This window comes from Sardina pilchardus, chromosome 17 (assembly GCF_963854185.1).
Source record: "Sardina pilchardus chromosome 17, fSarPil1.1, whole genome shotgun sequence".
In the NCBI taxonomy this organism is placed as follows: domain Eukaryota; kingdom Metazoa; phylum Chordata; class Actinopteri; order Clupeiformes; family Clupeidae; genus Sardina; species Sardina pilchardus.
The window spans coordinates 29779460-29803915 of NC_085010.1; the positions used below are offsets into that span (position 1 = coordinate 29779460).

At 50.0% G+C, this 24456-nt stretch overlaps 1 protein-coding gene across 2 annotated transcripts in view; it reads right to left on the reverse strand.

Moving 5' to 3' along the window:
* arid2 (AT-rich interactive domain 2) overlaps positions 1 to 24456 on the reverse strand; it is a 31670-nt gene that overhangs the window by 2358 nt on the left and 4856 nt on the right. Inside the window, exons 4-16 of one of the 2 annotated variants that reach the window (XM_062517975.1) lie at positions 19744 to 19877; positions 15874 to 16092; positions 11729 to 11796; positions 11480 to 11552; positions 10273 to 10535; positions 8836 to 8932; positions 8429 to 8638; positions 7523 to 7687; positions 7080 to 7155; positions 5635 to 5769; positions 4984 to 5177; positions 1751 to 4248; positions 100 to 266 (exon numbers count right to left, since the gene is read on the reverse strand). In XM_062517975.1, coding sequence (XP_062373959.1) covers positions 100 to 266; positions 1751 to 4248; positions 4984 to 5177; positions 5635 to 5769; positions 7080 to 7155; positions 7523 to 7687; positions 8429 to 8638; positions 8836 to 8932; positions 10273 to 10535; positions 11480 to 11552; positions 11729 to 11796; positions 15874 to 16092; positions 19744 to 19877 — 4299 coding nt within the window. Of the gene's footprint in view, positions 1 to 99; positions 270 to 1750; positions 4249 to 4983; positions 5178 to 5634; positions 5770 to 7079; positions 7156 to 7522; positions 7688 to 8428; positions 8639 to 8835; positions 8933 to 10272; positions 10536 to 11479; positions 11553 to 11728; positions 11797 to 15873; positions 16093 to 19743; positions 19878 to 24456 lie in introns of both variants that reach the window. The other variant, XM_062517974.1, reaches the window with a different exon arrangement.

The window sequence follows — 24456 nt, forward strand, 5'->3', positions numbered from 1 at the left end:
GAGACCTATTTCCCTTGGTTTCCATATAATAGGTCATGATATAACTGTGGATCCCAATCGACTGAATATCCACTATGAGTGAAAACTCATACCACCCACCGTTTACAGGACTGCCAGAGACACTTGAAGTTCTGGCCAGGTTTCCGGACCTGCTCCTGGGGTACCGCTGTGGCCTGCTTGCCTTCCAGAGACGGGCTGGGACTGGCACTGCTGCCCTGCAGGGGTTGGGGCACCGCGGGGGCCGCGGGCATAGCTGCCGACACCGACTGCTGAAGGACCACAGAACAACACCAGAGCGTTTAAGACTGAACCTCAGCTGCAGTTACAGTCTCATTCAGTGGTTTGGAACCTCTGGGGAGTTGTAGCCCACACGCTGAATCTAGGCAATGGAATCTTTTTTTTTTTTAAAGATATGACAAGAAATGTTTCAGAGTTAAATGAAGCCGTTTCATATGGATTTTGCAGAGTGATTCATATCGGCTTACACAATAAGGCAGCCAAGACTGGTCATGAGTTAGCTTCGTAAGTAGCCAGGTCGGTAACGCGGCTTTTAATTTAGAAATAAAGATTGCCACGCTACAGCAATGATGCAATGTAAAACATGTTGGAAAGTTCAGAAAAATGTGGCACTTGCAACAAACGATTACCTTGGCAGGATTCATTTCAACAACTTTCAACAGAGTTACTTTCTGCCAGATTTGTACTTTCTATTGTGACCTACATTGCCTTAGTTTAAAACATGTTAACACTGAGGGGGGGGGCTAGTACTAAGAATTTCAGAGGAAACTGTCAGCTCCCTGTGTAAAATCCACTGTGATTAATAATCAACAAGTCACTACAACTGGCGAAGTAAGCCCAAACCCATTCAACTTCAGTTTAATTTGTTTGATTTGATAAACAGCTTGCTAAATCTATACTTGTGTCTTAGTAGCAGGCTGCAGGAGCCATCTGTTAAACTGCACATAATTTATGCACATGCCAACTACCAAAAGCAGAACCCCCTTTCCTCAAATCACGAACACAAATAAGCAGAGACATGGCATCTAGGAAAGTACCAAAATGACCACATCGGCACACCAAGAGTTGCTTTCACAGCGGGCTCATAACAAAATGAATAGCTAATCCAATACAGAAACACACAGGCATTGGCCACAAGGGTTAAGCCCCTCTGAAAGTTAGGGGAATTCACACCATTTGAGGCATAGGCTAAGTAGTTAAGTTACTTAATTTGTGTTGAACATTCTCCTGTGCACTGCATGCTTCAAAGCTTCGGCTCAGTCTTGTTCCTATAGGCTGCCTACTGAGTCTATCTTCTATTCATGACTGTTTAAAGTACACATGAAACAAGTGGTAGGACATCCATATCAGAAAAAGTGCTCTAGGGTAGGATTCTATTTGTTATTATTGTTCAGAAAAAAAGAAGCCAAAATAGAAACCATGGATTCTAATAACACAACAACACATTGATAATGACAGAACGTTCGCCTTCATGGTTCAGCAAGGCCACCCCTAGCTGGCACTAAGCTGGTACTAAATTTCAATGGCACGTGTGGTAACTGTCAGTGTTAGCGCAAGCAACAAGGCTGAGCGCAACAGTAGGAATAAGGTGTGTGTGTGTGTGTGTGTTTATGTGTGTGTTTATGTGTGTGTGCGTGCGTGTGTGTGAGCGTGTGTGTGTGTGTGTGTGTGTGTGTGCGTGTGTGTGTGGGTGTGTGTGTGTGTGTGTGTGTGTGTGTGTGTGTAGCCCTACCTGAGGGGGCGTCTCGTGCTGCGTGGAGGGCAGACTGGGCTTCTGCTGCGCTGCGTTCTCTATTGCTACTTTTGCTACTGTGCTTGGGTCGGCCCCGGCCGGTACGGCCACCATGGTGGCGCTGTGGCCGGCGTTGTTGGGGTCGCTGATGGTGACGATCCGCACGCCCACCTTGCTGGGGATGCCGGACTGGGGCCCTCGCTCCCCGTCGTCCGCCGGCCGCTTGAGCGCCCGGCTCTCGTTAGCTCCGTTTGCTGGCTGTGGCTGTGGCTGTGGCTGGGACTGGCCCTCCGGCCCGTGGGGCGGCAGGATGGGGGGCGAGTGGTGGTGGTGGTGGTGGTGATGGGGCTGCTGCTGCTGCTGCTGCTGGAGTCGCAGGTGGGGGGAGGGGGCGTCATAGTTCTGGCCCGAGGGCCCGTTGGAGATGTCGGCGGTGCGGACCGCGCTCCTGGGCCCGTTGGCCACGCGCCCCGCCGGCTCTGCTTTGGCAGTGTCCTGCTGAGGTGGAGGAAGAGAGTCCGGGCCGGACACCTCCCCGTTCCCCACGTGTTTGGAAGCTTTGTGATTTGGAATGTTTTTGCCCAGGTCCCCCCGGTCGAAATCGCAGACCCCGTTGACCAGGAGCTTGCGGGCGTCCGGGGTCGGCCCGGCGGGGGGGCTCAGCTTCCCGGTGCCGCCGGCGGCGGCGTTGTTGTTGTCGGCGGCCTCCGTGGCGGGGCCGTTGAGAGCCTGGGTGACCTGAGCGCCGGTCAGCTGGCTGTTCCCTGAGTGGTACGGAGGTAGACTGGAGTCGGCGGCGCACTTCCTCCCGTTGAGCAGCTTGGCTCCTCCGGGGCTCCCCTGGGGCTCGGCCGCGTCCCCGTTGCTGGCCGCGGCGCCCTCGCCGCCCAGCGAGGAGTTCTCCACCACCTCGATCTTGCGCTCGTGCACGTGCAGCCCCGTGGCGTCTTTGGCCTCCTCCTCCTTTTGGCAGATGATCTTGTCGGCGCGGAGCGGCGGCGGCCCCCCCGAGCTGGGCGGAGGAGGCGGGGTCCCGCTGACCGGCAGGCCCGTCTGCGTGGTCAGCGGCGACGGCACGCCCTGGGCCACCCCGGTGGTGGCGGGGAAGCCCGCGTTTGGCACTACCGTGAACGTGACCTGGTTGGCGGGCGTCCCTTGCAGGAGGGCGGCCGGGGCGGCGGTGCTGGTGGAGATGAGCTGCTGGCCGGGCAGGAGCTGCAGGTTGGAGATGGGCACCGTCTGGACGCCGCCGGACGACGCCAGAGGGCTTTGGACCAGCTGCACGTTCAGCTGCTGCGGCTGCTGCGGCTGCTGCTGAGTCTGCGGCATGCTCTGCCCGCCACTGCTGCTGCTGCTGCTGCTGCTGGAGACCTGGTAGACCACCTGCGGACTGGGCGCCCGCGTGCTGCTGGGAGCAGGGACCTGCGGGGCGGGGAGGATGAGCTTCCCCCCGGGGGTGGAGGGCCCGCGCTTTGGAAGCAGTAACTGTTTGATCAGGCTGGACTCCGTGGAGGTAGGCTGGCCGGGAGGTGGAGGCGGCGGGGGGATGTACGTCTGGAGGTGCTGCTGCTGCTGCTGGCGCTTGACGGAGAGCATCTGGCTGACCGTGGGAGGGGGGCCCTGGGCCGAGGGCGAGAGCGAGCCCATGACCTGGGGCAGCGGGCTGGAGGTCGGGGGGCAGTGTGAGGAGGCCGGAGGGGCGGAGGAGGAGGCGCTGGACGGCTGCCCGGCCAGCTGGATGGTCTGCGCCGTGGGCAGGCCCGAGGGGTTGGTCAGCACGATCTGGTGGATGGCCGGGGCGAACGCTGGGTTGGGCTGCGGGTTGGGGCTGACGATGACCACGTTCTGCTGCTGCTGTTGCTGTTGTTGTTGTTGTTGTTGTTGTTGCTGAGGGAGCTGCTGCTGCTGCTGGTTGGGTGCAGGCTTCGGGGCGATGTTCTGGAAGGTGACGCGGGAGCCCTGCGCGTTCTGGACGCCGGCCACCGTGAACACCTGGCCGCCGGCGACGATGGAGGCCGAGCTGACGAACTGCGGCGGCGAGGCCAGGACCACCGACTCCTGGGAGGAGGCTCCGCCGGGCGGCGGGAGACGCTGCTGCTGGCCCGGTCCCGGGGGAACCACGCCCTGGACCCGTCCCGTGAAGACGTGGGCCTGCTGCGGGCCCTGCTGGAAGAGCGTGACGGGGGCGTGGTGCAGCAGCTGCTGCGGGGGCTGCTGGGAGGCCATGGGCGCGGGGAGCCCGCTGTGGTTGGCCATGCCGGGGGGCACGGACGCCATGGGGATGGAGCTCTGGATCATGGCCGTCTTGACGATGTCGCCGGGCCGCGGGGAGGGGTTGGCGGGCGGGAAGCGTGGGGGGGGAGGAACGGCCACGGCTGGTGGCGGGTGCGAGTGTGGCGCGGCCTGCACGGCGTAGGCCAACTGCGGTGCTGCCTGGCTGGCGGTAAGGCTGGGCACTGGCGCCCGCACAAACTGCCCACCCATGCCAGGGTGGAGGCCTGAGAGAGGAGAGTAAAAATGACAAAACACTCGTGAGGGAAAACACAAACGCTCATTTCTTACTGGAAGTCAGAGAGATTTGGTCTCTCGTAGCACTTCACACTGCACCCAAATGGCCTAAGGACTACATGCATTTACCATAGACTGTAAATAAGTGGGCAAACCCTCCGTGACATTACCTGAAGAGTGGGTATGAAGGTTGAACTAGGAGGCCATGGGCACAGCCATGTTTGTTATGCCAGCTGATGTAAGCTCACAGGCACAAGTTCATGAGCAACTTATAAATCACATCAGATATTATTGTTTGTTAGTATTGTTACAGTAACTGTATTATTGCATATTACAGTGTCAACTTCTTGCTAACATAATATTTACAAACCAAATCCAATTAATGCTTTTATCGTCTCAAACTTTCAGCTCATTCATATCAAATGCAATTTAAATTGAATCTACCATTTACAACAGATGATTTCACAAAACAAGTCCCCCACAGCTGGAACAGGGAAACTGTTGTTTCAGTCCAAACCATTTTTGGACCAGGCTGTAAGTATTCTTTTCTGCTGTGCAGTTGGACATGGTCGCATGGGGGTCTAATATGGAAATCGACTCACTCTTGGAGCCTGCCCCTGATGGACATTGAAGGTACTGCAGGTGTTGTAACTTCCTTGTCTGCTTCAATGTTTGGCATCAAACATTGTCACTTGGTATTTACATTTGGCAATTAACTGCCTTACCTGTAGGGGGCGCCTGTGGGTGTTCTGAAGGGGCCTCGTGCTTGGTCACGGCCACAGGGCTGGGCTGCTGCTGGTAGTAGAGCTGGATGGGGAGGGGGATGGATCGCCTCCGAATGCCAACCACGTGGATCTGCGCCTGGGTATTCATCTTGCCGTCGTCCATGCGTTTGATCGCGTGATTAGGGAAGATCGTCCTGGTGTGAAGAGGCACGGTTTATCAGTCAATCAGTGCTTTACCCTTAAGACGAGTGGAGATGTTGGAAAAACAAATGCTTTCCTATAACTAACCAGTGAGACCAACTGTCTGATTAACTAAGCGTCTCCACTCACATAGTGTGACTGATTGATAGGTAGAGCATTTGGTTACAACAATGCATTTGCATAACCATGTGTGCAGAGATAACTGTTCACAGAAAGAGTAGACACAGCCTCACACACAAGCAGTCTCACTCTCAATTGCGTTTCATTTAGGCAAGAAACAGCCACACCACAATTTAATTAATGAAGAGTCCAAATATTCACTTCATCTACAGACAATCTCACTAAATAAATGCATACTGCGTGCAGATTGCTGTTCCAAACAGACATGGCGGTCGGGCCATGTAACTGCTGAAGGGTTAGAGGTGCAGATTCTGCCTTTGACTTTATTACCTCAAGCACTTGTAGAAGCCAGTGGAGGTGAGGATCCCGCTGCGGGCCATCTTGCTGCAGGTGGCCAGGTACTCCGAGTACATCTCGGACCTCGAGACCGAGCCCTCCATGTTCACTTCAAAGTGAGCATTCAGCCTGTGGACCAAGCAGTGCACATTACAAAGTTATCTGGACATGTGAAGATTTAACATATATTCAGAGTCTCAGACCTGTGTCTGAGTAATTAACCATAACTTAGGGGTGTGCGATATCATAATATAATCATATAAATATACTGTATATATATATATATCATAATCTTGTGATTATTGCTTTAACGATGTGCAGACATTGTCGATTAATTAAATTACTTCGGGAGGAAAAAAATTGAAAAAAAAACGCATTGAAACCCAATACATTCACTAGATCAGGAAGTGCGTACAGCAGAAGTGAGAACAGAAGCCGTTGGCTGCAGCAGAGCAAGTGATTGCTAGTGGCTCCACGTGGTCACATGCTGTTAATGTTTATTTTTTGTGCCTTCAGTTCAAGTGCCATTGATTGAGTTAGTCATGTTTTTTTGTCCTACATAGTGTTATACGGCCAGAAAAGTATTTTAATAGCCAGTTGTTTCATGATTGTAAACAAAGAATTCTTATGTAGACCTTTGGTTAATATACTGAAGCTTGCTTTAAATATCAATTTTTTATATATATTATATTATCATATATATATTATTTATAATCAAATATGCTAATGGTTAGCATCTTTATAGAAAATCTCCTATATATTAGCCTCAAGCTAACAGATTCATTTCAATTCTGTTTAAACTTGAAGGCTAATGCCACATGATTGCTCATCAAAAATCAATGCACATCAAATGTAATCGATGGGAATAACTGAGATATACTCTGTATGTCTTTAGTTATAGAGTGAATCCCAAGTAAAGGTTTGCAAGGAACTTCAGCTGCAGACCTTCTCGTGGGACACTCGTCAATTTGCTCATCTAACGTAGCAGGCTAAACCATGCCGCATACAGGAGTAGGGCAGAATTGGAAATGTGACAAAGCATTGGTTGATTTGGTTGAAAAATCACATGTTATTGATTATTATATTAATCATGCAGAAATAATGAGCTGTAAGCAACTCAAGACTTTTAAAAACACATTTCTCAAGGATATTGACCAATTATCGTCATTATCAAAATCACAATTGTTATTATTTTAATATCATTATCCATATCGCACACCCCTACCATGACTAAATTGCTTTAATATCAAACAGAAAAATGTTAGTCTCCCAAATGGGAACAAAAGGGAAATGTTACCAGATCTAAAAGACTACTACACCTACTACTTGAATGCTACTATCAGTTACTGACAATAAACATGCTAATCATTGTGTCAGACAATAACATCAACAAACAAAACATTTTCCTCAAGTGAATGCGTTGAATGTAAACTACTCACCACTGCAGAGTGAACTTCTCCCCATCTAGCTCCACGATACCAGGAGGAGGAGTCGACTGAACAGGGACTCTTGGTGCTGTGAAGAGTGAACAAGATGAAAAATGAAAGATTAACAAATGCATGGATGGTACAAAAAGGTTATTAATTATTCAACTTTCTCTGAACATCTCCGCTTAATATGCCAACTTGCACTCTCCCAAGTCCAATCACTGTGATCTTGCTGAGCTCGGCAAAAATTACACCCTTGTATGTGCCGAGTGCAATACCACATTGTGTCCATCAGGTGGCAGTGCTGAAGCAATGATGAAATTAGCCGACACTTTTCCCATGCGTGAGAGTGCCAATGATGACATAAGACCTGCCACACCATGAGTCAGGCTTACATGGGGGTTTACCCGCCACACTCACCTGGTACAGGTGCACAAAGACACACACACACTCACCTGGTCCAGGTGGGCCCTGCATGGGGGGAGCGACGTGCTCGACGAGCTGCGGCCGCACCTCTGCCACCTGGCTGCTGGACGCCTGGTGCTCGATCAGCTTGACCGCGGTCAGCGCGTCGGGGCCAAACGTGTGCAGATCAATGGACACTAGCCGTACAAGCAGGTCTGTAATGGACGAAACGCATGTAAACATAAAACACTTTATTATGATACAACAGTGCAAAACGCCAAAGGACCACTAACCGCATTAACCGCTCAAATTCATTAACTTAATCAAAAATAAAATGAATCAAGTAAAGTAACGTTCACAGGAGCTGCAGGGAACCTTCAAATGGTCCAACTAACAACTGGCCTCGCACAGGGGACTGCGACGGAGCAGTAATTTATTATGTCTGGCCAGGCGTGCCTTAGAAACGGAGGTCGGAATAATTGATTCCCCAAAGACAGCAAGGGAGAGTCAATTAAGCTTCAACCCAAGCAGCCGTAAGGTGCATTAAAACAGAATCGCTAAGAGGCAGGTCATTCACATGGTGAAGACCGGGGCAAAAAAAACAAAAAAAAAACTCCATAAAGACTAGTAAAAAAAAAAAAAAAACCCATCAGAGACTTAAAATATCCAGGTGATGCCACCCTCGGCAAACACTTTGCATGAGTCACTACACATAAGCATCGTCTCCCACATAACTGGACATGTGAGACTTCTATTTCTGGGGTGGCCATTTTAAAGTGCTTTTATCATGCGATGACCTTTAGGGAGAGAGGAGGAAAAAAAAAAAAAAGTCACATAAACACATCCCTCATGTGGCACCGGCGGGGGGGAGTTGGGGGTTGCCTCTGGTGTCCGAGCCCCGAGACGGCACACACTAGACCAGCTTTTGCTGCGGGTTACCATGACGACGTACGTACCTATACTCCTCTCCACGGAGGAGATCTTTGAGCAGGTGACCTCGCCGAGCTCGGTGAGCTGGTAGAGCACCTCCAGCGAGGAGATGAGGAGCATGACGTCGGGCAGCGTGAGCAGGCTGATCACCTCGCGGTACGAGTCCTGGTCCACGTACTCGCAGATCAGCACGCCGTTGTCCTCCGCCTTGCTCAGGTTCCCCAGGATCTCCATCGCTGAGGGAAGAGGGAGGGAGGGGAAGAAAACAACCAGGAGAGTCAGCGCAGGGCTATTGATGACTGATGATTACTGATTATTGGCTATTGATGACTTTGGGATGACTTTAATGCGTTCACAGGAAATATTATCTCCGCTTCCTTACAAGCCCTTCCTCAAACGTTACAGACGGCGCCATGTTGAGGTGGATACTGACCTCTCATTTTCAGGAACCGGTCCCTGGACATCAAGCATTTGGTGATGGTGTGGAACATTAGGTGGGTTGTCCGAAAATCCACTGGATCCAGCTGGAGCTACAGAGCGAAGGAATAAAACAGAGTTAGAAAAAGTCGTACAAAAAAATAAATAAATAAATAAAAAGCCCTTGACATGCCAAGGCTACTGAAGCGCATCATCTAAAAACTGAATAAAAGAAATACGATGTACGATCAGTGGCAAACGGCCTCTAACCATACAGGTTCAGGACAGATACAGCGTGTGGGTGGACAGACCCTTCAAGGTTGTACCGGCCAGTGAAGTACTACACGGTACAAAGTTACATGGATACTTGAAGGAAAAAAAAAAAACACACTCATACACACTGCACTTGCAAAACTATCGGTTTACATAGAGCCCTCAGTGCCACAGAGATGCAGCTTTCCATTGGAGCCCAAACCACACAACCCTCACGAGTCACGCTGACACTCAAACCTCCTCACCATCCAGATGATCTGAGACCAGACTCAGGCACTTAAAGCCTTCCTCTGACTGCCAGGCCAAATCTGTTTCAGTTTTTTTGGCATATCCAGATTGCATTCAGGTTGAAAAAAAATGAACTCTTGCTAATTGGATCTAAACAATATTTGGAGGTGGTTTGAAATGTGACTCCAATCAGATTACAACAGATGAGTCTCAGTCCAGACGCTCTGGCCACTGAAATTGCAAAACCCTCTATTCGGTCACTTGCAACCAAACGCATGACACCAAATCCTTTTCTCGTGCCACCATGTTGGAAATCTGTCACCAGCGTCTCTACACAGTTATGTCCATATCATGGCCAGAGCAATCGATGCACTTAGGTCAGCGATAACTGGACAAACAAAGCTGATCTCATCGCTTGTACGCCACAAGTGTCACAATCTCAAGTCTCAAAAGGCCAGATTTGAGAAAACAACGGATTTGCCTTCAGGCCAGACACCGCCTGTAATGAGGCTCCCAAAATGAGGCAAGAGTGGTAAACAGCCATAAGCACCGCTTAAAGTGTGTATGTTAACTTAAAACTTTTATTATTATTTATTGGATAATGGTTAGATAACTCAGTGAAGATATAATTACCATTAAACGTATTACTATAATTGCAATACAGTAACATTTATAGCCATTTCTGTCAAAATCACATTTTAAAAACACAGCTGAGTTATGACGTCAGAAGAGTGAGTCCTGCCACGAAAGATGGATGTATGGACCACACACACACACACACACACACACACACACACACACACACACACACACACACACACACACACACACACACACACACCCCCACACACACACCCCCACACACACACCCCCACACACACACCCCCACACACACACCCCCACACACACACCCCCACACACACACCCCCACACACACACACACACATCGTACCTCTCCGGCGACGTTGCCCAGCGTGTCGAGGCCGAGCTGGCGCAGCGAGACGAAGGTGCAGTGGGCGCAGAGCAGCAGGAAGCGCAGGCAGGTGCGGTTGGTGGCCAGCAGCTTGACGTTGGCCTCCTCGAAGGACAGGTTGCGCAGGATGAGCGCCACCTGCAGGACGCGCTGGCCCTCGGCGTCGCCCAGCCCCGGGGCACGCGCGGGGTGGAACAGAGCCTCCTGCCGCCGCCGCCGCCGCTCCTCCACATGCTCCACGTCTGAGAGGAGGAGGAGGAGGAGGAGGAGGAGGAGGAGGAGGAGGAAGAGGAGGAGGGAGAGGAGGGAGAGGAGGAGGAGGAGGAGGGGGAGGAGGAGGGGGAGGAAGAGGAGGAGGAAGAAGAAGAGGAGGAGGAGGAGGAGGAGGAGAAGGAGCAGGAGGAGGAGGAGGAGGAGAAGGGAGCAGAGGGAGAGGATGAGGAGGAGGAGGAGGAGGAGGAGGGAGAGGAGGGAGAGGAGGAGGAGGAGAAGGGAGAGGAAGAGGAGGAGGAGGAGGAGGAAGAGAAGGGAGAGGAGTAGGAGGAAGAGGAGGAGGAGAAGGGAGAGGAGGGAGAGGAGGAGGAGGAGGGGGAGGAAGAGGAAGAGGAAGAGGAGGAGGAGAAGGAGAAGGAGAAGGAGAAGGAGCAGGAGGAAGAGGAAGAGGAAGAGGAGAAAGAGCAGGAGGAGGGAGAGGATGAGGAGGAGGAGCAGGAGGAGGAGGAGGAGAAAGAGGAGGAGGAGGAAGAGAAGAAGGAGGAAGAGAGAATGAATAAACTTGATGATGAGCCTTCAAGCTGTTACAGTCTTCTTTAAAACAATGTTAGGAGGATGTAGTGCGATTCTGGCAAAGGAGTTTTGGCATTTATTTTATTAAATCAAATTACACCCCTCCCTTCCAGGCATGGTGTTGATTGGCTGTAACTGTTTGTGTATTGGATGCCACTATGTTTGCTTCCTACTTAGAGTCCACAGAACAGACAGCTTGAGGACAGTGAGGAGTAATTTGCTGACTTTGACTGAAGTGGATTATTAGATTAGTGTATTGGTGCGCTAGTGTATTGGATAAGAAATGCAAGAAAGTATCTTTAAATTCATATGGTGGCTTCCCTATTCTTACAATAAATGTAGCACCTCGTACATAAAGGAAAGGAACAAAATGTTCTTTTTTTGACCCAAGAATACAGACCTGGTGAGGGGGTGCTTCTGTTGTCCGAGATGAGATCTCGTACTTCTGAGTCCTCTATGACATCCTTCCAGAACTGTGGAAGACAGAACAGTCAGATAAGACTCCAGCCGGAGAAAATAGCGCAGCTTTGGGAAATCTATAAAAACACATTCCCCTGACAATATGGCTTTTTCACACATCCAAAAAGCAAAGGGCCGATATAAATAATTAAAAATACATGTTTTCCTGCTGCTGGCTGGTTTATCTTACCTTGTTAAAGTCCCGAGATGTCTTCTCCTTCCAATCCACCCCAAACACGGCAGAGAAGCTCCCTAACGCTGCATGAGAAACAAAACACACACATACACACTTCAGTCAAAAAAGGGTGTGCGCTTATGGAGTCAAAACAACGCACACATTTAATTGTTAATTAAGAAAATGGGCACTGTTGCATGACTCCTGACAGAGTACGAGCTAATTCATCAGTTTAGTGCTGCTGCTTTTAAACACCTTTTCAACCCTGCTGCCAGGCAGGCAGGTATCCATTCTAATGCCTGCCTACTTCTATCAAGCCAAAACTGCCGGAAAACTCCACCAAACAACTCCGATGCAGCCCAAACAAGACTAGCAAACTAGGACAAGGCCCTTCTTGCAGGAACAAGCCGAGCAGCTGTTAGCACTCAGCATGCCTGTCCATCTCTTTAAATCACCTCCCTGCAAATCACGTCTCCGCAGCAAACACACACAAACGGAGGCACAAGGCCGAGTTCAGTGGCGGTTCGGGCCGACGACTCCGCTGAGAGATTCCAGCGAGAAAAACCCCGAGCCCATCGCACACCTGCGCTCCTTTTTTAGTCTCTTCCACTTCTGCTTCTTTTTCCCCCTTGCGGTTTTGCCAGATCTGTTAAGTAGACCGCTGGCTGTTGCGAGTGAAATCCACACAGTGGGCACTTCTGTGAATGTGAATGTGAATGTGGCCTACCTGTCTGCCAACAGACTCCCACTCAGGGGTCAGTGCCAAGGGAGAGAGAGAGAGAGAGAGAGAGAGAGAAAGGCAGAAAGAAAGAAAGAAAGAAAGAGAGAGAGCAGGGGAGAAGACCTAAGAGCTAATCAATCAGGCCCCTAACAAGGCTCGCGTTTTTAAAAGCGGGAGCGGTGCAAGCGGTGCACATGTGGCGGCCTCTCCTCCCGTTTTGGATGTTTTGGTGTTTAATTACAACACGCATGGCTGTGGAGTGCAGATGCTCGCGCTGCCCTTTGGAAGGTCAACCGCGGCAGCTTCCACGTACTGTAAGTGTCCTATATTCGCCGGGATGGAAATAGCCTCGCTTAAACAGCACGAGAGCCGATGCCCACAGACATAGACCCACACACACACTCTCTCTCTCTCTCGCGCACACACACACACACACACACACTCGCACGCTGTGAGCGCAGCACCAACGGCGCGAGGTCCCATTCAGACACACATTAGAGATTCTCACGCCTGACTGCTTAGCCATTCAGCGCCTCAACACACGGCCCCCGAAAAAAAAAAAAAAAAAAGAAAAGCGAAACAAACAAACACGGCGAACGTTCACAGCTGAAGACCCGACACACACACACACCGGCTTGTGTTCAGTCAGCTCGGTAGTAGTGTGTGAGGTGTAGCTCTGTGTGTGCTGCTGCTGCTGCTGCTGCTGTAGCCGACGGGCGCTTATTGAGTGACATACAGTACAGTGGGAGAGCTGGTCTAGTAGCGAGTATTGCGCTGGGCGCTAATCGATAACAAGTACGCCGTCGCGTCGACACTAGGAATGTTGGAATGTGGCTCTGTGCGAGGAGAATCCTGGGCGGAACAGTGCAGCACGTACAAACACACACACACACACGCCTGGCAACGGGGGGGAAACCTCAGGCACTGGCAGCAGCAGCAGCAGAAGCGGGCGAGTTTTGCTAGCCGCTCGCACAGGTGCACAGGAAGCCGGCTTTGTGTGACGGGCGCTCCGAGCTCTGACTCCCACTGCCAGCAGCGGCGGTAGTGCCGCGTGTCAAGACAGACACACACACACACACGATCAAAACAACGCCGCAACTGGAGCAGCAGGCAGGTCGGGGCGCCGGCACCTGTTGGCCGTGACAGGAACACCGACACACACAATAACACGAGCGCGCGCGCACAGCACACCGGGGCCACCACCTCACACACACACACACACACACACACACACACACACACACACACACACACACACACACACACACACACACACACACACACACACACACACACACACACACACACACACACACACACACACACACACACACACACACACACACACACACACACACGGAGAGCTGGCCTCGGCTCGCCTCGCGGGGGCAAACGCGCAGCCAGTCGTTCCCACAAGGAAACCAGACGCGCTGCTCTCCCATGGTGGGCACCAACTGCTGCTACTTAAAGCACTGCGGCGGGAGAACACGGGAATGTAGTCGCAGTAAAAGGAAAAGGGCAGCCGTGATATTTTCACAGGATGGGGGGGGGGGGGGGGGGGGGGCTGAAGGGCATTGGCTGTGGGTCTGCAGGGGGTGCTGAGCATATGTTAGGGCTATTAGAACATATGAGGCTAAAGATCTGGAAAAGCACAACAAACGCCCCGGACTGAATCTTGCTGCTCGTGATGCGCTCATGCGGAGGTTTTAACACGCGTATGCATACGTTTCCCATAGCCCCCCTTTTTGGCCCCGAAAAGTGTGTGTAACTAGTAAACCAGAACCTGCAAAAAAAAAAAAAAACACTTTTCCCCAGTTGAGCGACAGGAAGTGTAGCAACATAAGCACCTCTCTGGCAAGGCTCCCGCCAAGAGCTGAAGTACTTCCACTTTAAGAAAACTATGAGCAGCTCTCCTGGAAAAAAAAAAAAGAAAAAAAAAGAAAACACAAAACAACAAAAAAAAAGCTGCACTTTGCATTCACATCTCATATTTCATCCTCGCAGTGCATGAAGTGCAGTGACTGCAGAAAAGTATCCCAAGACTTAAGCCACACAATGCAGCTTGTAGTATGCGAAAACAAACAAAGCCGGCAGAGTGGATCATGCAATATCAAAAAGGCATGTAATCCACTGCACAGAACACACACACACACACACACACACACACAAGTAGTTTGCAGTGGGCTGTGCTCTAGCTGCATCTGGTTGGAACAAACATTACAGTTGAAGTGATTAAGTACAGCCTGCACTCTGTGCAATCAGCAGCACCTGCTCCCATTCAAACTGGGGATAACCGACTCAATCTACCTGGGAGGTAGCACCCCAGGATCTCCATGGAAACAGAGGGCTTCCAGTAACAAAACCACAACACTCAGCCAAGCAGACAGACGAGGGCATACATTGGGATTTGCATAAGCACTACACACGCCCGCACACACACATGCACACACACACGCATGCATGCATGCATGCATGCTCGCACGTAATGTACTGGGTACATTACAACAAAAAAAACATTGTTTATGTATGAAACTCACAGTAGGTGTGTGGTGAGTCTATGCAAATCAATCCCCAAACAGCAACATCAAACATACACACAGGGCAAAATCAAAAGCTGCCAAAGTGCATTATGGGTGTGACTGGGTCATAAACACAAGGATGCACTGGAGGGTGCTCTAAGCATTAACATCCAACACACACACACACACACACACACACACACACACACACACACACACACACACACACACACACACACACACACACACACACACACACACACACACACACACACACACACACACACCATTTCTCTGAATATTCTAGCATTGTGTCCATCTAATGTTCTTTTCATTGCTGTTGAGTCAGTCGCTCCTCACTTTCTCCTCTGTCCTACCATGACTGCCAGCAAAGACCAACAAATCACAGGCAACACTTACTAAAAGTGCTGCATGTCATGTACAAACATATGGGTTTGGGTATGAGCACATGTTTGTGGTTTACACACTGACAATACAGCACCATACCATGGCCGTGTGGTGCAAGAGTGTGTGTGTCTGTGTGTGTCTGTGTGCAATTAGTGTTGAGCTTGTGCCAGTATAGAAGACTTTGACCACGAGATGCACCTATTGAGAATCCTTGTCTTAAACACTGTCCGTCTGTGTGTGTGTGTGTGTGTGTGTGAGAGAGAGAGAGAATGAGTGGGTGGGTGAGTGTGTGTGTGTGTGTGTGTGTGTGTGTACTGTACGTGTGTGTGTGTGTACTGTATGTGTGTGTGTGTGTGTGTACTGTATGTGTGTGTGTGTGAGTGTATGTGTGTGTGTGTGTGTGTGAGTGTGTGTATGTATGTGTGTGTGTGAGTGTATGTATGTATGTATGTATGTATGTATGTATGTGTGTGTGTGTGTGTGTGCGTGCGTATCTAGGGGGCTGTACGTACAGTCGTCGAAGACGCCGGTGTGGGCCAGCAGCAGCGTGACCAGCTTGGGCTCCTTCTCCAGCTGCATGGCGTGCTTGCTCTCGTTGGACAGCAGCGTGCACACGTTGATGGCAAAGTCCACCTCGTTGGGCAGGCCCGACAGCAGGGACAGCACCAGCTTGTTGTAGTCGGACGGCGCCACAAAGTCCGTGGACAGGCCATAGCTTTGGCGGAGATAGTCTGCAAAGGCAAAGAGGAGAAAAAAAAGGGAAACAATAAGGCCATTTGTCAAGCGCAAAACAATTAACACACCTGGGAATAGCCAGCTACTGTGCCGTGCTGATGTGCGAGAATCGTTGGAGCTGGGGACGGAAGTGAAACAGCAGGGCTGCTGAGAGCACGTGGACATGAAAACAAGCATGACTTTTAGGAGGGGGGGCAGCACCTTGCGGTACATTCAAGTCTGACTGGGAGCCTTGAATGTGCTGTGTAATATCGCTCTCCTTCACCGCGGCGGGGTTTTAGCCCGAATGTGTCAGTCAAGCGCGGTGGTCGGCTCGAACGCGGCCGGCGGCGAGCGGGAACGGAGGCGGCGCCAAGCCTTGGGGGAGCGCGTAGTAACTAGCCGTCGGCCGGGAGACAGATTGTGAAACCTCCACGGGAGTGCGAGAGGCGCCGAGAGCGTGCTCCCTCAGTGGTGTAGGAGGTGCTTTGGTGGGAGACAGACTGACTGACTGACTGTGTGTGTGTGTGTGTGTGTGTGTGTGTGTGTGTGTGTGTGTGTGTGTGTGTGTGTGTGTGTGTGTGTGTGTGTGTGTGTGTGTGTGTGTGTGTGTGTGTGTGTGTGTGTGTGTGTGTGTGTGTGTGACTGTGTGTATGTGTGTGTGTGTGTGAGCGTGATTGAGTGAGTCTGGGGAGTTTGTGGAAGGGAACGTGTGTGGAGCGTGTGCGGAGCATTGCTACAACGCATGGCCGTGTCTGGTGAATAGCCGCCGCAGCTGAAACGGCAAAGCGTTTTCAAATGTCCGCGTATGAAAAGAAGTAGCAACGCTGCAAGTCTGCCGCGTGCAGGGCAGGAAAGCCCGCTCTCCCTCTCTCTCTCGTTCTCTCTCTCCCGCGCTCCCTCTCTCTCGTTCTCTCTCTCTCTCCCGCCCTCACTCTCTCTCTCTCTCACACACACACACGTGCGAGTGGAGCCCTCCCCGTCGCCCCCGCACTCTGTGGTGGTGGCACAGAGTGTAAGTGTGCTGGCCCGGCTCCAAACCCGTCCTGACCCAACGCGGAGCCATGGTTACGCGCTATTACACATCTTGTGGTGAGTCACTAGCTCTCTCACACACACACACACACACACGTTTGCCTCTTCCTCACCACGAAGCTGGCGAAACACACTTTTGACTCTGCCAGAGGGAGAGTGACACCACAGCGCTGACGCTGACACACACACACACACACACACACACACCAGTGAGGGCTGTCAGATGGAATTCTGCTATTGAAATGGTAAGTGCAATTCACATTGGAATAGAATCAAAAAAAAAAAGAAGAAAGAAACACTACATTCTAATGATGCAGCAGTGTTACATCACCAGTTCAGTTTCCTGCGCTGAAGTACCCCGACTTTAGCCAGCGTGAGTGTTCTTTTCTTTTCTGTGGTCCGTTGGAAAGGGAACCGATTCTGAATAGAAGACTGTCCAGAATCTTCACCTACACCGGAGAAGGAGAACTAGGCCTGCCCTTCCTAGTAATTGGCCATTCCCTCCGTTCTCTCCGTCACCTCTCTTCATCTCAGGCTCTACATCTGGTAGTTGCTCCAGCAAAACACAACCACCTAATGCCTGTTGAACACTACTCAAACTTTAGGAAAAACACTTATACACAAGTGTGTCCATTTTTAGACCTCATAGGTGTGCATAGTTTTAGTGGTTACAATTGGGTTATACTAGATACATTACTGACTAATAATCATAGAGTTAAAATGATTAAGTGCATCTCACACAATTGAGGTTTGTGGCCTGATTTAAACTCATCATCATCATGGCATAGTTTACGGCATCTGTTAGTTGCCGAGGCCTGACCGTATTTGAATAGAGACCGTTGCTGGTTTTGAGTGAATTCCAGCACCACTTTCAAGGAATTTGACCGCTGCCTCCGCTTTAGTCGGCAGGGCAGCGGAAATAGGTGGTCTAGTGGCTGAAGCAGACCGCTATCCTTACTAGGAACAGATCCTTTGTGGACATAGGCAAAGCAAGTGGCTGCACAGTTTACACCTACGCCAATCCCTTTCCACTTTCATATCTGCATGCATCTGCATGCGAGAGACAGACAGACAGACACAGGGCCGATCAGTTGTGAAATGGGTCAGCCATGCAGCATGCTACACAATGGGCCAAGTGCAAACCAGGTAACCCAAGTGCCTTGGCTGTGTCTCTAAGCCTTACACAGAGCGAGATTGCACCATTGTTGGGGCAGAGCTCAAGCCAGGGCATTAAGGCCTTGGTGTGAGTTTCCTGCAAATTCCTGACATTAAAGGCAACTCTGCGGGATCAAACAGGGTCAAACAGAAGCCTTTTAATGGTCATGCATCTGGGTGCTCCGTGCACCAACCTCAGGCCACTGCAAATGTTCCTAAGGGCTTGCAGCAGCCCCTAAATTGTTACCCAATCAATATTTCATGCACTCTTGCTTAGAAAGACACTTGACAGGGTTCGCCGCGGAGCGAAGCCTGTTCATTCGCCCTAACGGCGTGTGCGGTTAGCAGACAATACCATTAGCCCTTCAGCAGTGTTTACTCTCTGCAAGAATGCCGACAGGTGTCAGACAACTGAGAGAGAGAGAAAAAAAAAAAACACAGCCGGCACAATTCCAGTTCTGCAAGTCATTTATTTACACTGACTGGTCCGGGCGGGAAATTCATGCATTAAGCTGTTGTTACTGACATCTTGCCTTGAAACGGAAAAAAAAAAGAAAAAGAAAAAGAAAAGAAAAGTCACTTTGAGTTGGGCCACAGGCATTTCAGTTGAAGTCTGGCACCAAGGGTACTGCAAGGAGCACAAAGGAGATCACCGCTGCCCTGTAACATGACTAATTCTGCTCTGGCGAACGAGGACACACATCCCCGATCTACACTTATTTGCCAGCTCATAAGAGGCCAGTGCCCTCCAAACACACACTTTACCGATCATTCTTTTGGAGAGGGAGAGAGAGAGAGCTAGACACAGAGACAAGTCCTTGAGAGAGAATGTGTGTGTGTGAGAGAGAGAGAGAGAGAGAGAGAGAGAGAGAGAAAGAAAGAGAGAGAGAGAGAGAGAGAGAAAGAGAAAGAGTGAGGGGGAGAGAGAGACGGAGAGAGAGAGAGAGAGAGAGAGAGAAAGAGAGAGAGAGAGAGAAAGAGTGAGGGGGAGAGAGAGAAAGAGTGAGGGGGAGAGAGAGAAAGAGAGAGAGAGAGAGAGAGAAAGAGTGAGGGGGAGAGAGAGACGGAGGCCCCGGCATGCTTAACACACCCAACAATATCAAAGATGTGCGAGCACATGAGCCCCATGCTGTGTGAAGAGGAAGCATCCTGTTTGTTCTCTCCGAGGTTGTTCTGCGGGTCGGATCTGAGAGACGGAGAGAGGGGACACATGCTGTTCTGGACAAGCCTCCCCGGCTTTATCTGTCGCCATGTGGAGCGCTTGCCATTACCTCACCATGACATCACTTGTGTATGTTCCACCAAATGAAACAGGACCCTCAAGCTTAACACGCCGACAGCTGAGAGGGGCCTCGAGGAGAGGGGCCACTGTGAGCGGAGCGACGTACGTGTGTGTGTGTGTGTGTGTGTGTGTGTGGGAGAGAGGCTGAGAGTGAACATCTGTGCGAGCGGAGAGAGAGGAAGAGAAGCCAGCTTACCTGATACAGAGTGTTGCTGGTAGTTGTAAGAGCAGGGTATTGCACCAATTGGAAGAGATGGTTTGGGGTTGCCCGGCTGGACCTCTTCGTCGTCTTCACCGAAGTGGTGGACTTTCTCATACTTTTCTAAGTAGCTGTAGGGGAAGGCAGAGGAGAGAGAGGGGGAACACTGAGTCACTGTCAACACATATGACCAGCTAAAGAGAACACGCAAGCCCCATTTGTGAGCCCAACCCAGACACAGACACAGACACAGCAACAGTTACCACTCACTGAGATGATACAGAGAAAAGATCCAGGAGTAAAGTGTTTCAAACAGCAACAGCTCTCACGTCATACCTCTGGAGTCTAGTTAGCGTTAGCATTCCAGAATCACTGATCGCAGTATCGATACGCGAGGTGAGGGCACGGCCAGCCAGAGCAGAGCAGAGCCGAGCCGAGCGAGGGGGCAGCAAGGGCAGGCGAAACAAAGAGCTTAGCACACTGACCTACATAATGCTACTACAGGAGCGCAGCGCCTTGGCAGACTAGCGGGACTCCTTAGCCGCCGCGCAGCACCATCATCATTTGCACACAGAGGGGAAACTCAAGTGTAGCAGAACAGATAGGACTCATTTGGTCCAAACTGCTTAAGGCCAAGTGTTAGATTGGACGGGAGCATATAACTTCATAAATATCATCTTGACATATGAGGGGACTGTGACGGAAAGAAGTGTTTGGTTTAAACTGTTTGCAAACAACCAGCCTGGGTGATGAGGGCATGGGCTTTCAGTCCAACGGTAGTGTAAATGTTTGACTGAGGAGGCTGCGTCCAGATGCACACCCTGAGAGAAACATCTTAGAATTGATACTCTGGTTCTGCGCTCCTGGCTAGAGGCGCCCGTTGGAAGTACAATTTTTGGAAAGTGAATGTGACCTACAGTGTGAAGTTACAGCACAAAAGAGTAAGCCCCCCAAGTTCCCTTCCATAACATTTTATTGGGATGAACTAAGAGCAACAACTCTGCTAAAACTACCTTGAAAAGACACCAATTTCCATCAGGAATAACCACAATGACAACACAAGACACGCGAAATGAGCAGACTCGCAAATAAACAGCTTCAATTAGCACCTCAAGATGTCACAGTGCTGTGAAGCCTTTGCATTTAAACGGCGAGAGACAGACATTCAATTTTTAGAAAGGTCTGTTCATTAACAACACTGGTGAGTACAAGCAGTGTGATAGAACGTGTGATGGCGCCGGTATACGGCGGACCAACACACACATCTCTAATCAGTGGGAAGACTGCGCCGCCAATATCCTCCCTTCAGTCACCTTGAAGGAAAATGACAGGCTCACGCTCATGCACAACCCACCAATTCAATTTCCCTCGGCCCCTTCCCCCTTTCTCTCCAGCTTTAGACACACACACACACACACACACACACACACACACACACACACACACACACACACACACACAGTGAGCTCCCTGTTATCCTACATTCCCCTGATCAGGAGAGCACTCGGCTACTAAACACACACATCACTCCTCATCCCCGTGTTGGATGGTTTGTCGAATGCAAGACACCACGAGCACAGATGCCACGCCAGGCCACATCGAGCTATTCTTAGAAAGGTCCCAGTTAACGGTAACGGACTGAACGTCTGGCCCTCAGAGCGTCTGGGGTCATTCTAGACGCTCGTCCACCCCGCGGTCCACAAGACCCGTCTTCGCCAGTGCTCGCGTGTGCAAACGATGTGCAACGCGGCCGCCGCCCCAGTCACGCTTATTAGGGAGGGAGGAGAGCGGCTTCAATTTACATTCCGCCGGTAATACCTGCAGGAGCCGCGCCAGCAAAGGTCAGACAGCACTGTGCGGCATTTCACTATCAGCTTCCCGCGGCTTCAGCAAAGGAGGGGAAATGTGAATGGACATTTCGTGTTTCTTCGCTTTAATTCTCCTTTTTTTTTTGTCCGAGCGGAGAGGGCATCTTGGTCTCCTTGTTTGACTGCAGGCCCAAACTGGTCCGACATTTCAGATTTTAATGGCCGTTTACACCAAGTAACTCAATCAAACTCAGCAACAATCAACATCTCCGCGACAAACCTGTGGATTTACACACAAAGGCGAAGAATACAAAGTGAAATAATAAGAACAGTTGAGGGACCGCAATATTTTTGGTGTCTGCAACAATGTATCCACCTACCAATAATAAACAGACCCTGGAAATATCTAAGAATCACAAGCCTAATGTCAGGTTCCATTCCTTATGTTTAAGTGAGACAGTCATATGACATTTGTTAACAATGAAATTACAGTCATCCCTTACAGCAATGCTTCAGTCCGGCTACAACGCAACATCAAATGCATGTGAGGAGCTCAGACCAGATGTCGTGGGCAAAACCCAGCCAGGCCCAGAGGTAATGAGTGAACGCTCCTTAAGAGAGAACAGGATCCTCTCCCAACTTCAGCCCCCCAAAAAAGGAAGGGAAATGCCTGCCAGAGTCAAATGTGTTCATCAGCTAGCCTAATCATGCCATACCAACACACCACACACCACAAGAGCTCACCTCTTCAACCAAATACACCAAAGCCACAACAGTATCTCTAATCAAAACTATCAATAACCAGTAAACACCAAGACATTTCCCCCCATACACACATGGACACAGACACATACACAAAGACAGCAGAAAGAGAGAGAGAGAAAGACAGAGAGAGAGAGATAAAGAAAGAGAAAGAGAGAGAGAAAGAGAGAGAGAAAGACAGAGAGAGAGATAAAGAAAGAGAAAGAGAGAGAGAAAGAGAGGGACAGAGAGCGAAAACGGGCTCACCGAACAAAACAGCGTAGCCCATGTGCAGCGTGAGTGCCATGAGCGGAGCCCCTCCGCCGCCGACTGCAGGCCCGTTGCCGCGTTGGTCCGAGGTAATCCCTCATTCACGAGCGGCACGCTACGCTCTCTGGACTATAAATACCCTCCGCACCAAGGAGCGTCATCAAACGCCGTCTGGCTATGGGGGAGGCAGCTGCCATATCTTGCGTGTGTGTGTGTGTGTTTGTGTGAGAGTGAGGGGGCACGCGTGTGTCTCTGTGTGTGTGTGTATATCTGTGTGCATGTGTTCCTGTCTGGCAAAAAGCATGCATGACTAGGAGTCTCTCTCCCAGTCGCTCGCTCTCTCTCGTGTTAACAGCAACAATGAGCGCTCGCTCCCAGATCAAATTTGTGCTTCCACTGAAGCCAGCTCGAGGCGAAACACATGAACCCTGTAATAGTCCAGTTCATCTCTGCCTGTCTAGGCATCAACAAGGGAGGAAGGACTACAGCCCACAGTTCAAAGACAAATTTACATTTAAATCTGAGCAATTCCCCAGAAGCCATAGGGTGTTGATTGGGAGTCAGTACTGGAGTATTTACAAAGGAACTGTCAATCACATCATGAGAAAATATAAAAGGCTTCTTAAATAATAAAGAAATAAATCCATAAATAAATACATTTTATATCTGGGCTCTTCTCTCGTGTTGCTGCTATGGTTTTCCAATCGTATTCATGAATCAGTGTTGTTGTTCGAGCTATAGAAGTTCAAAGTCTACTTCGACGTTCAGAAAATGTAGTCTATTTTAGCACAAGCTTTAACACGTTTTTGTCTTAACAAGGAAGGAGGCTGAAATATAGGTTGGTTAAAAGCTAAAATTAAGATGCAGGACACACAGCTTCAAATATTCCCTGCTGCTATGCACAACTACGCTCAAATGCACAAGTGCTTCTGACAAACGCACGGATGGAATCTGTCAATCATTCTGCTTACACACAGGAAAACGTCAATACAGCTACCCAGATGTCTCGAGGTGTACTTTGGCCATAAACAACAGCACAGGCTGCCCTCTACTGGGCACATACACTTGCACACCCGCACACACACACACACACACACACACACACACACACACACACAAACACACACAAATAGACACAACACTTACAGTCCTAACCATGTATGCACACTCACTCAGAAAACGGCAAAGACGATCCTACGATCCAAGCATATCTATACAAGCTACACAGATCCACATCCAAGCCTCTAAATTTAGCCTACCCTTTAGATCGCACTCAGCCACCAGGGTCAATTAAATCACTAATGTGAGGGCATTATTAAAGTGCTCAACACTTTAATATCTTACTCTCAAGCATAGCCATCTTTGGTCCAGGAAAAGTTGAACCAGTCACACCATAGCATAGCGTACTTCTGACTCACTGGAGAGGATGGCAAGTTAACTTCATAAAGGAGTATTTGAATCCCATGTCTTGTTTGATTTAGCCAGTGCAGGACTTAGCCTAATTTTAGCCATCAATGATTAAATAGCAATAATTCTTTGTTCATATTCAAAACTCACTGTGAATAATTGAAAACATTTGATAACCTCTTATTCTTGACAAAAAAAAGCCATGACCTTGGCATTCCTGCCATCAGGCTGCTAGGCTTATCATATAACAGGTAAGTAAATGAACCACTTCCTCCTTGAAAGGCCTTATGCCCTATATACATCATGTCTTATAAAACACAGCAAACCATCCAAAGGCCTGTGGATACTGGCATCCCTTGGCTACCTGTAGTCCGCCAGTCGGGCCTCATCTGCCCTCAGTCCAGAGTTACGGCTCAGACAAATTACAGGTGTGTCACATGGCTCTACACAACCTCTGGAGCTCTCATTGGCTTACATTAGTGAG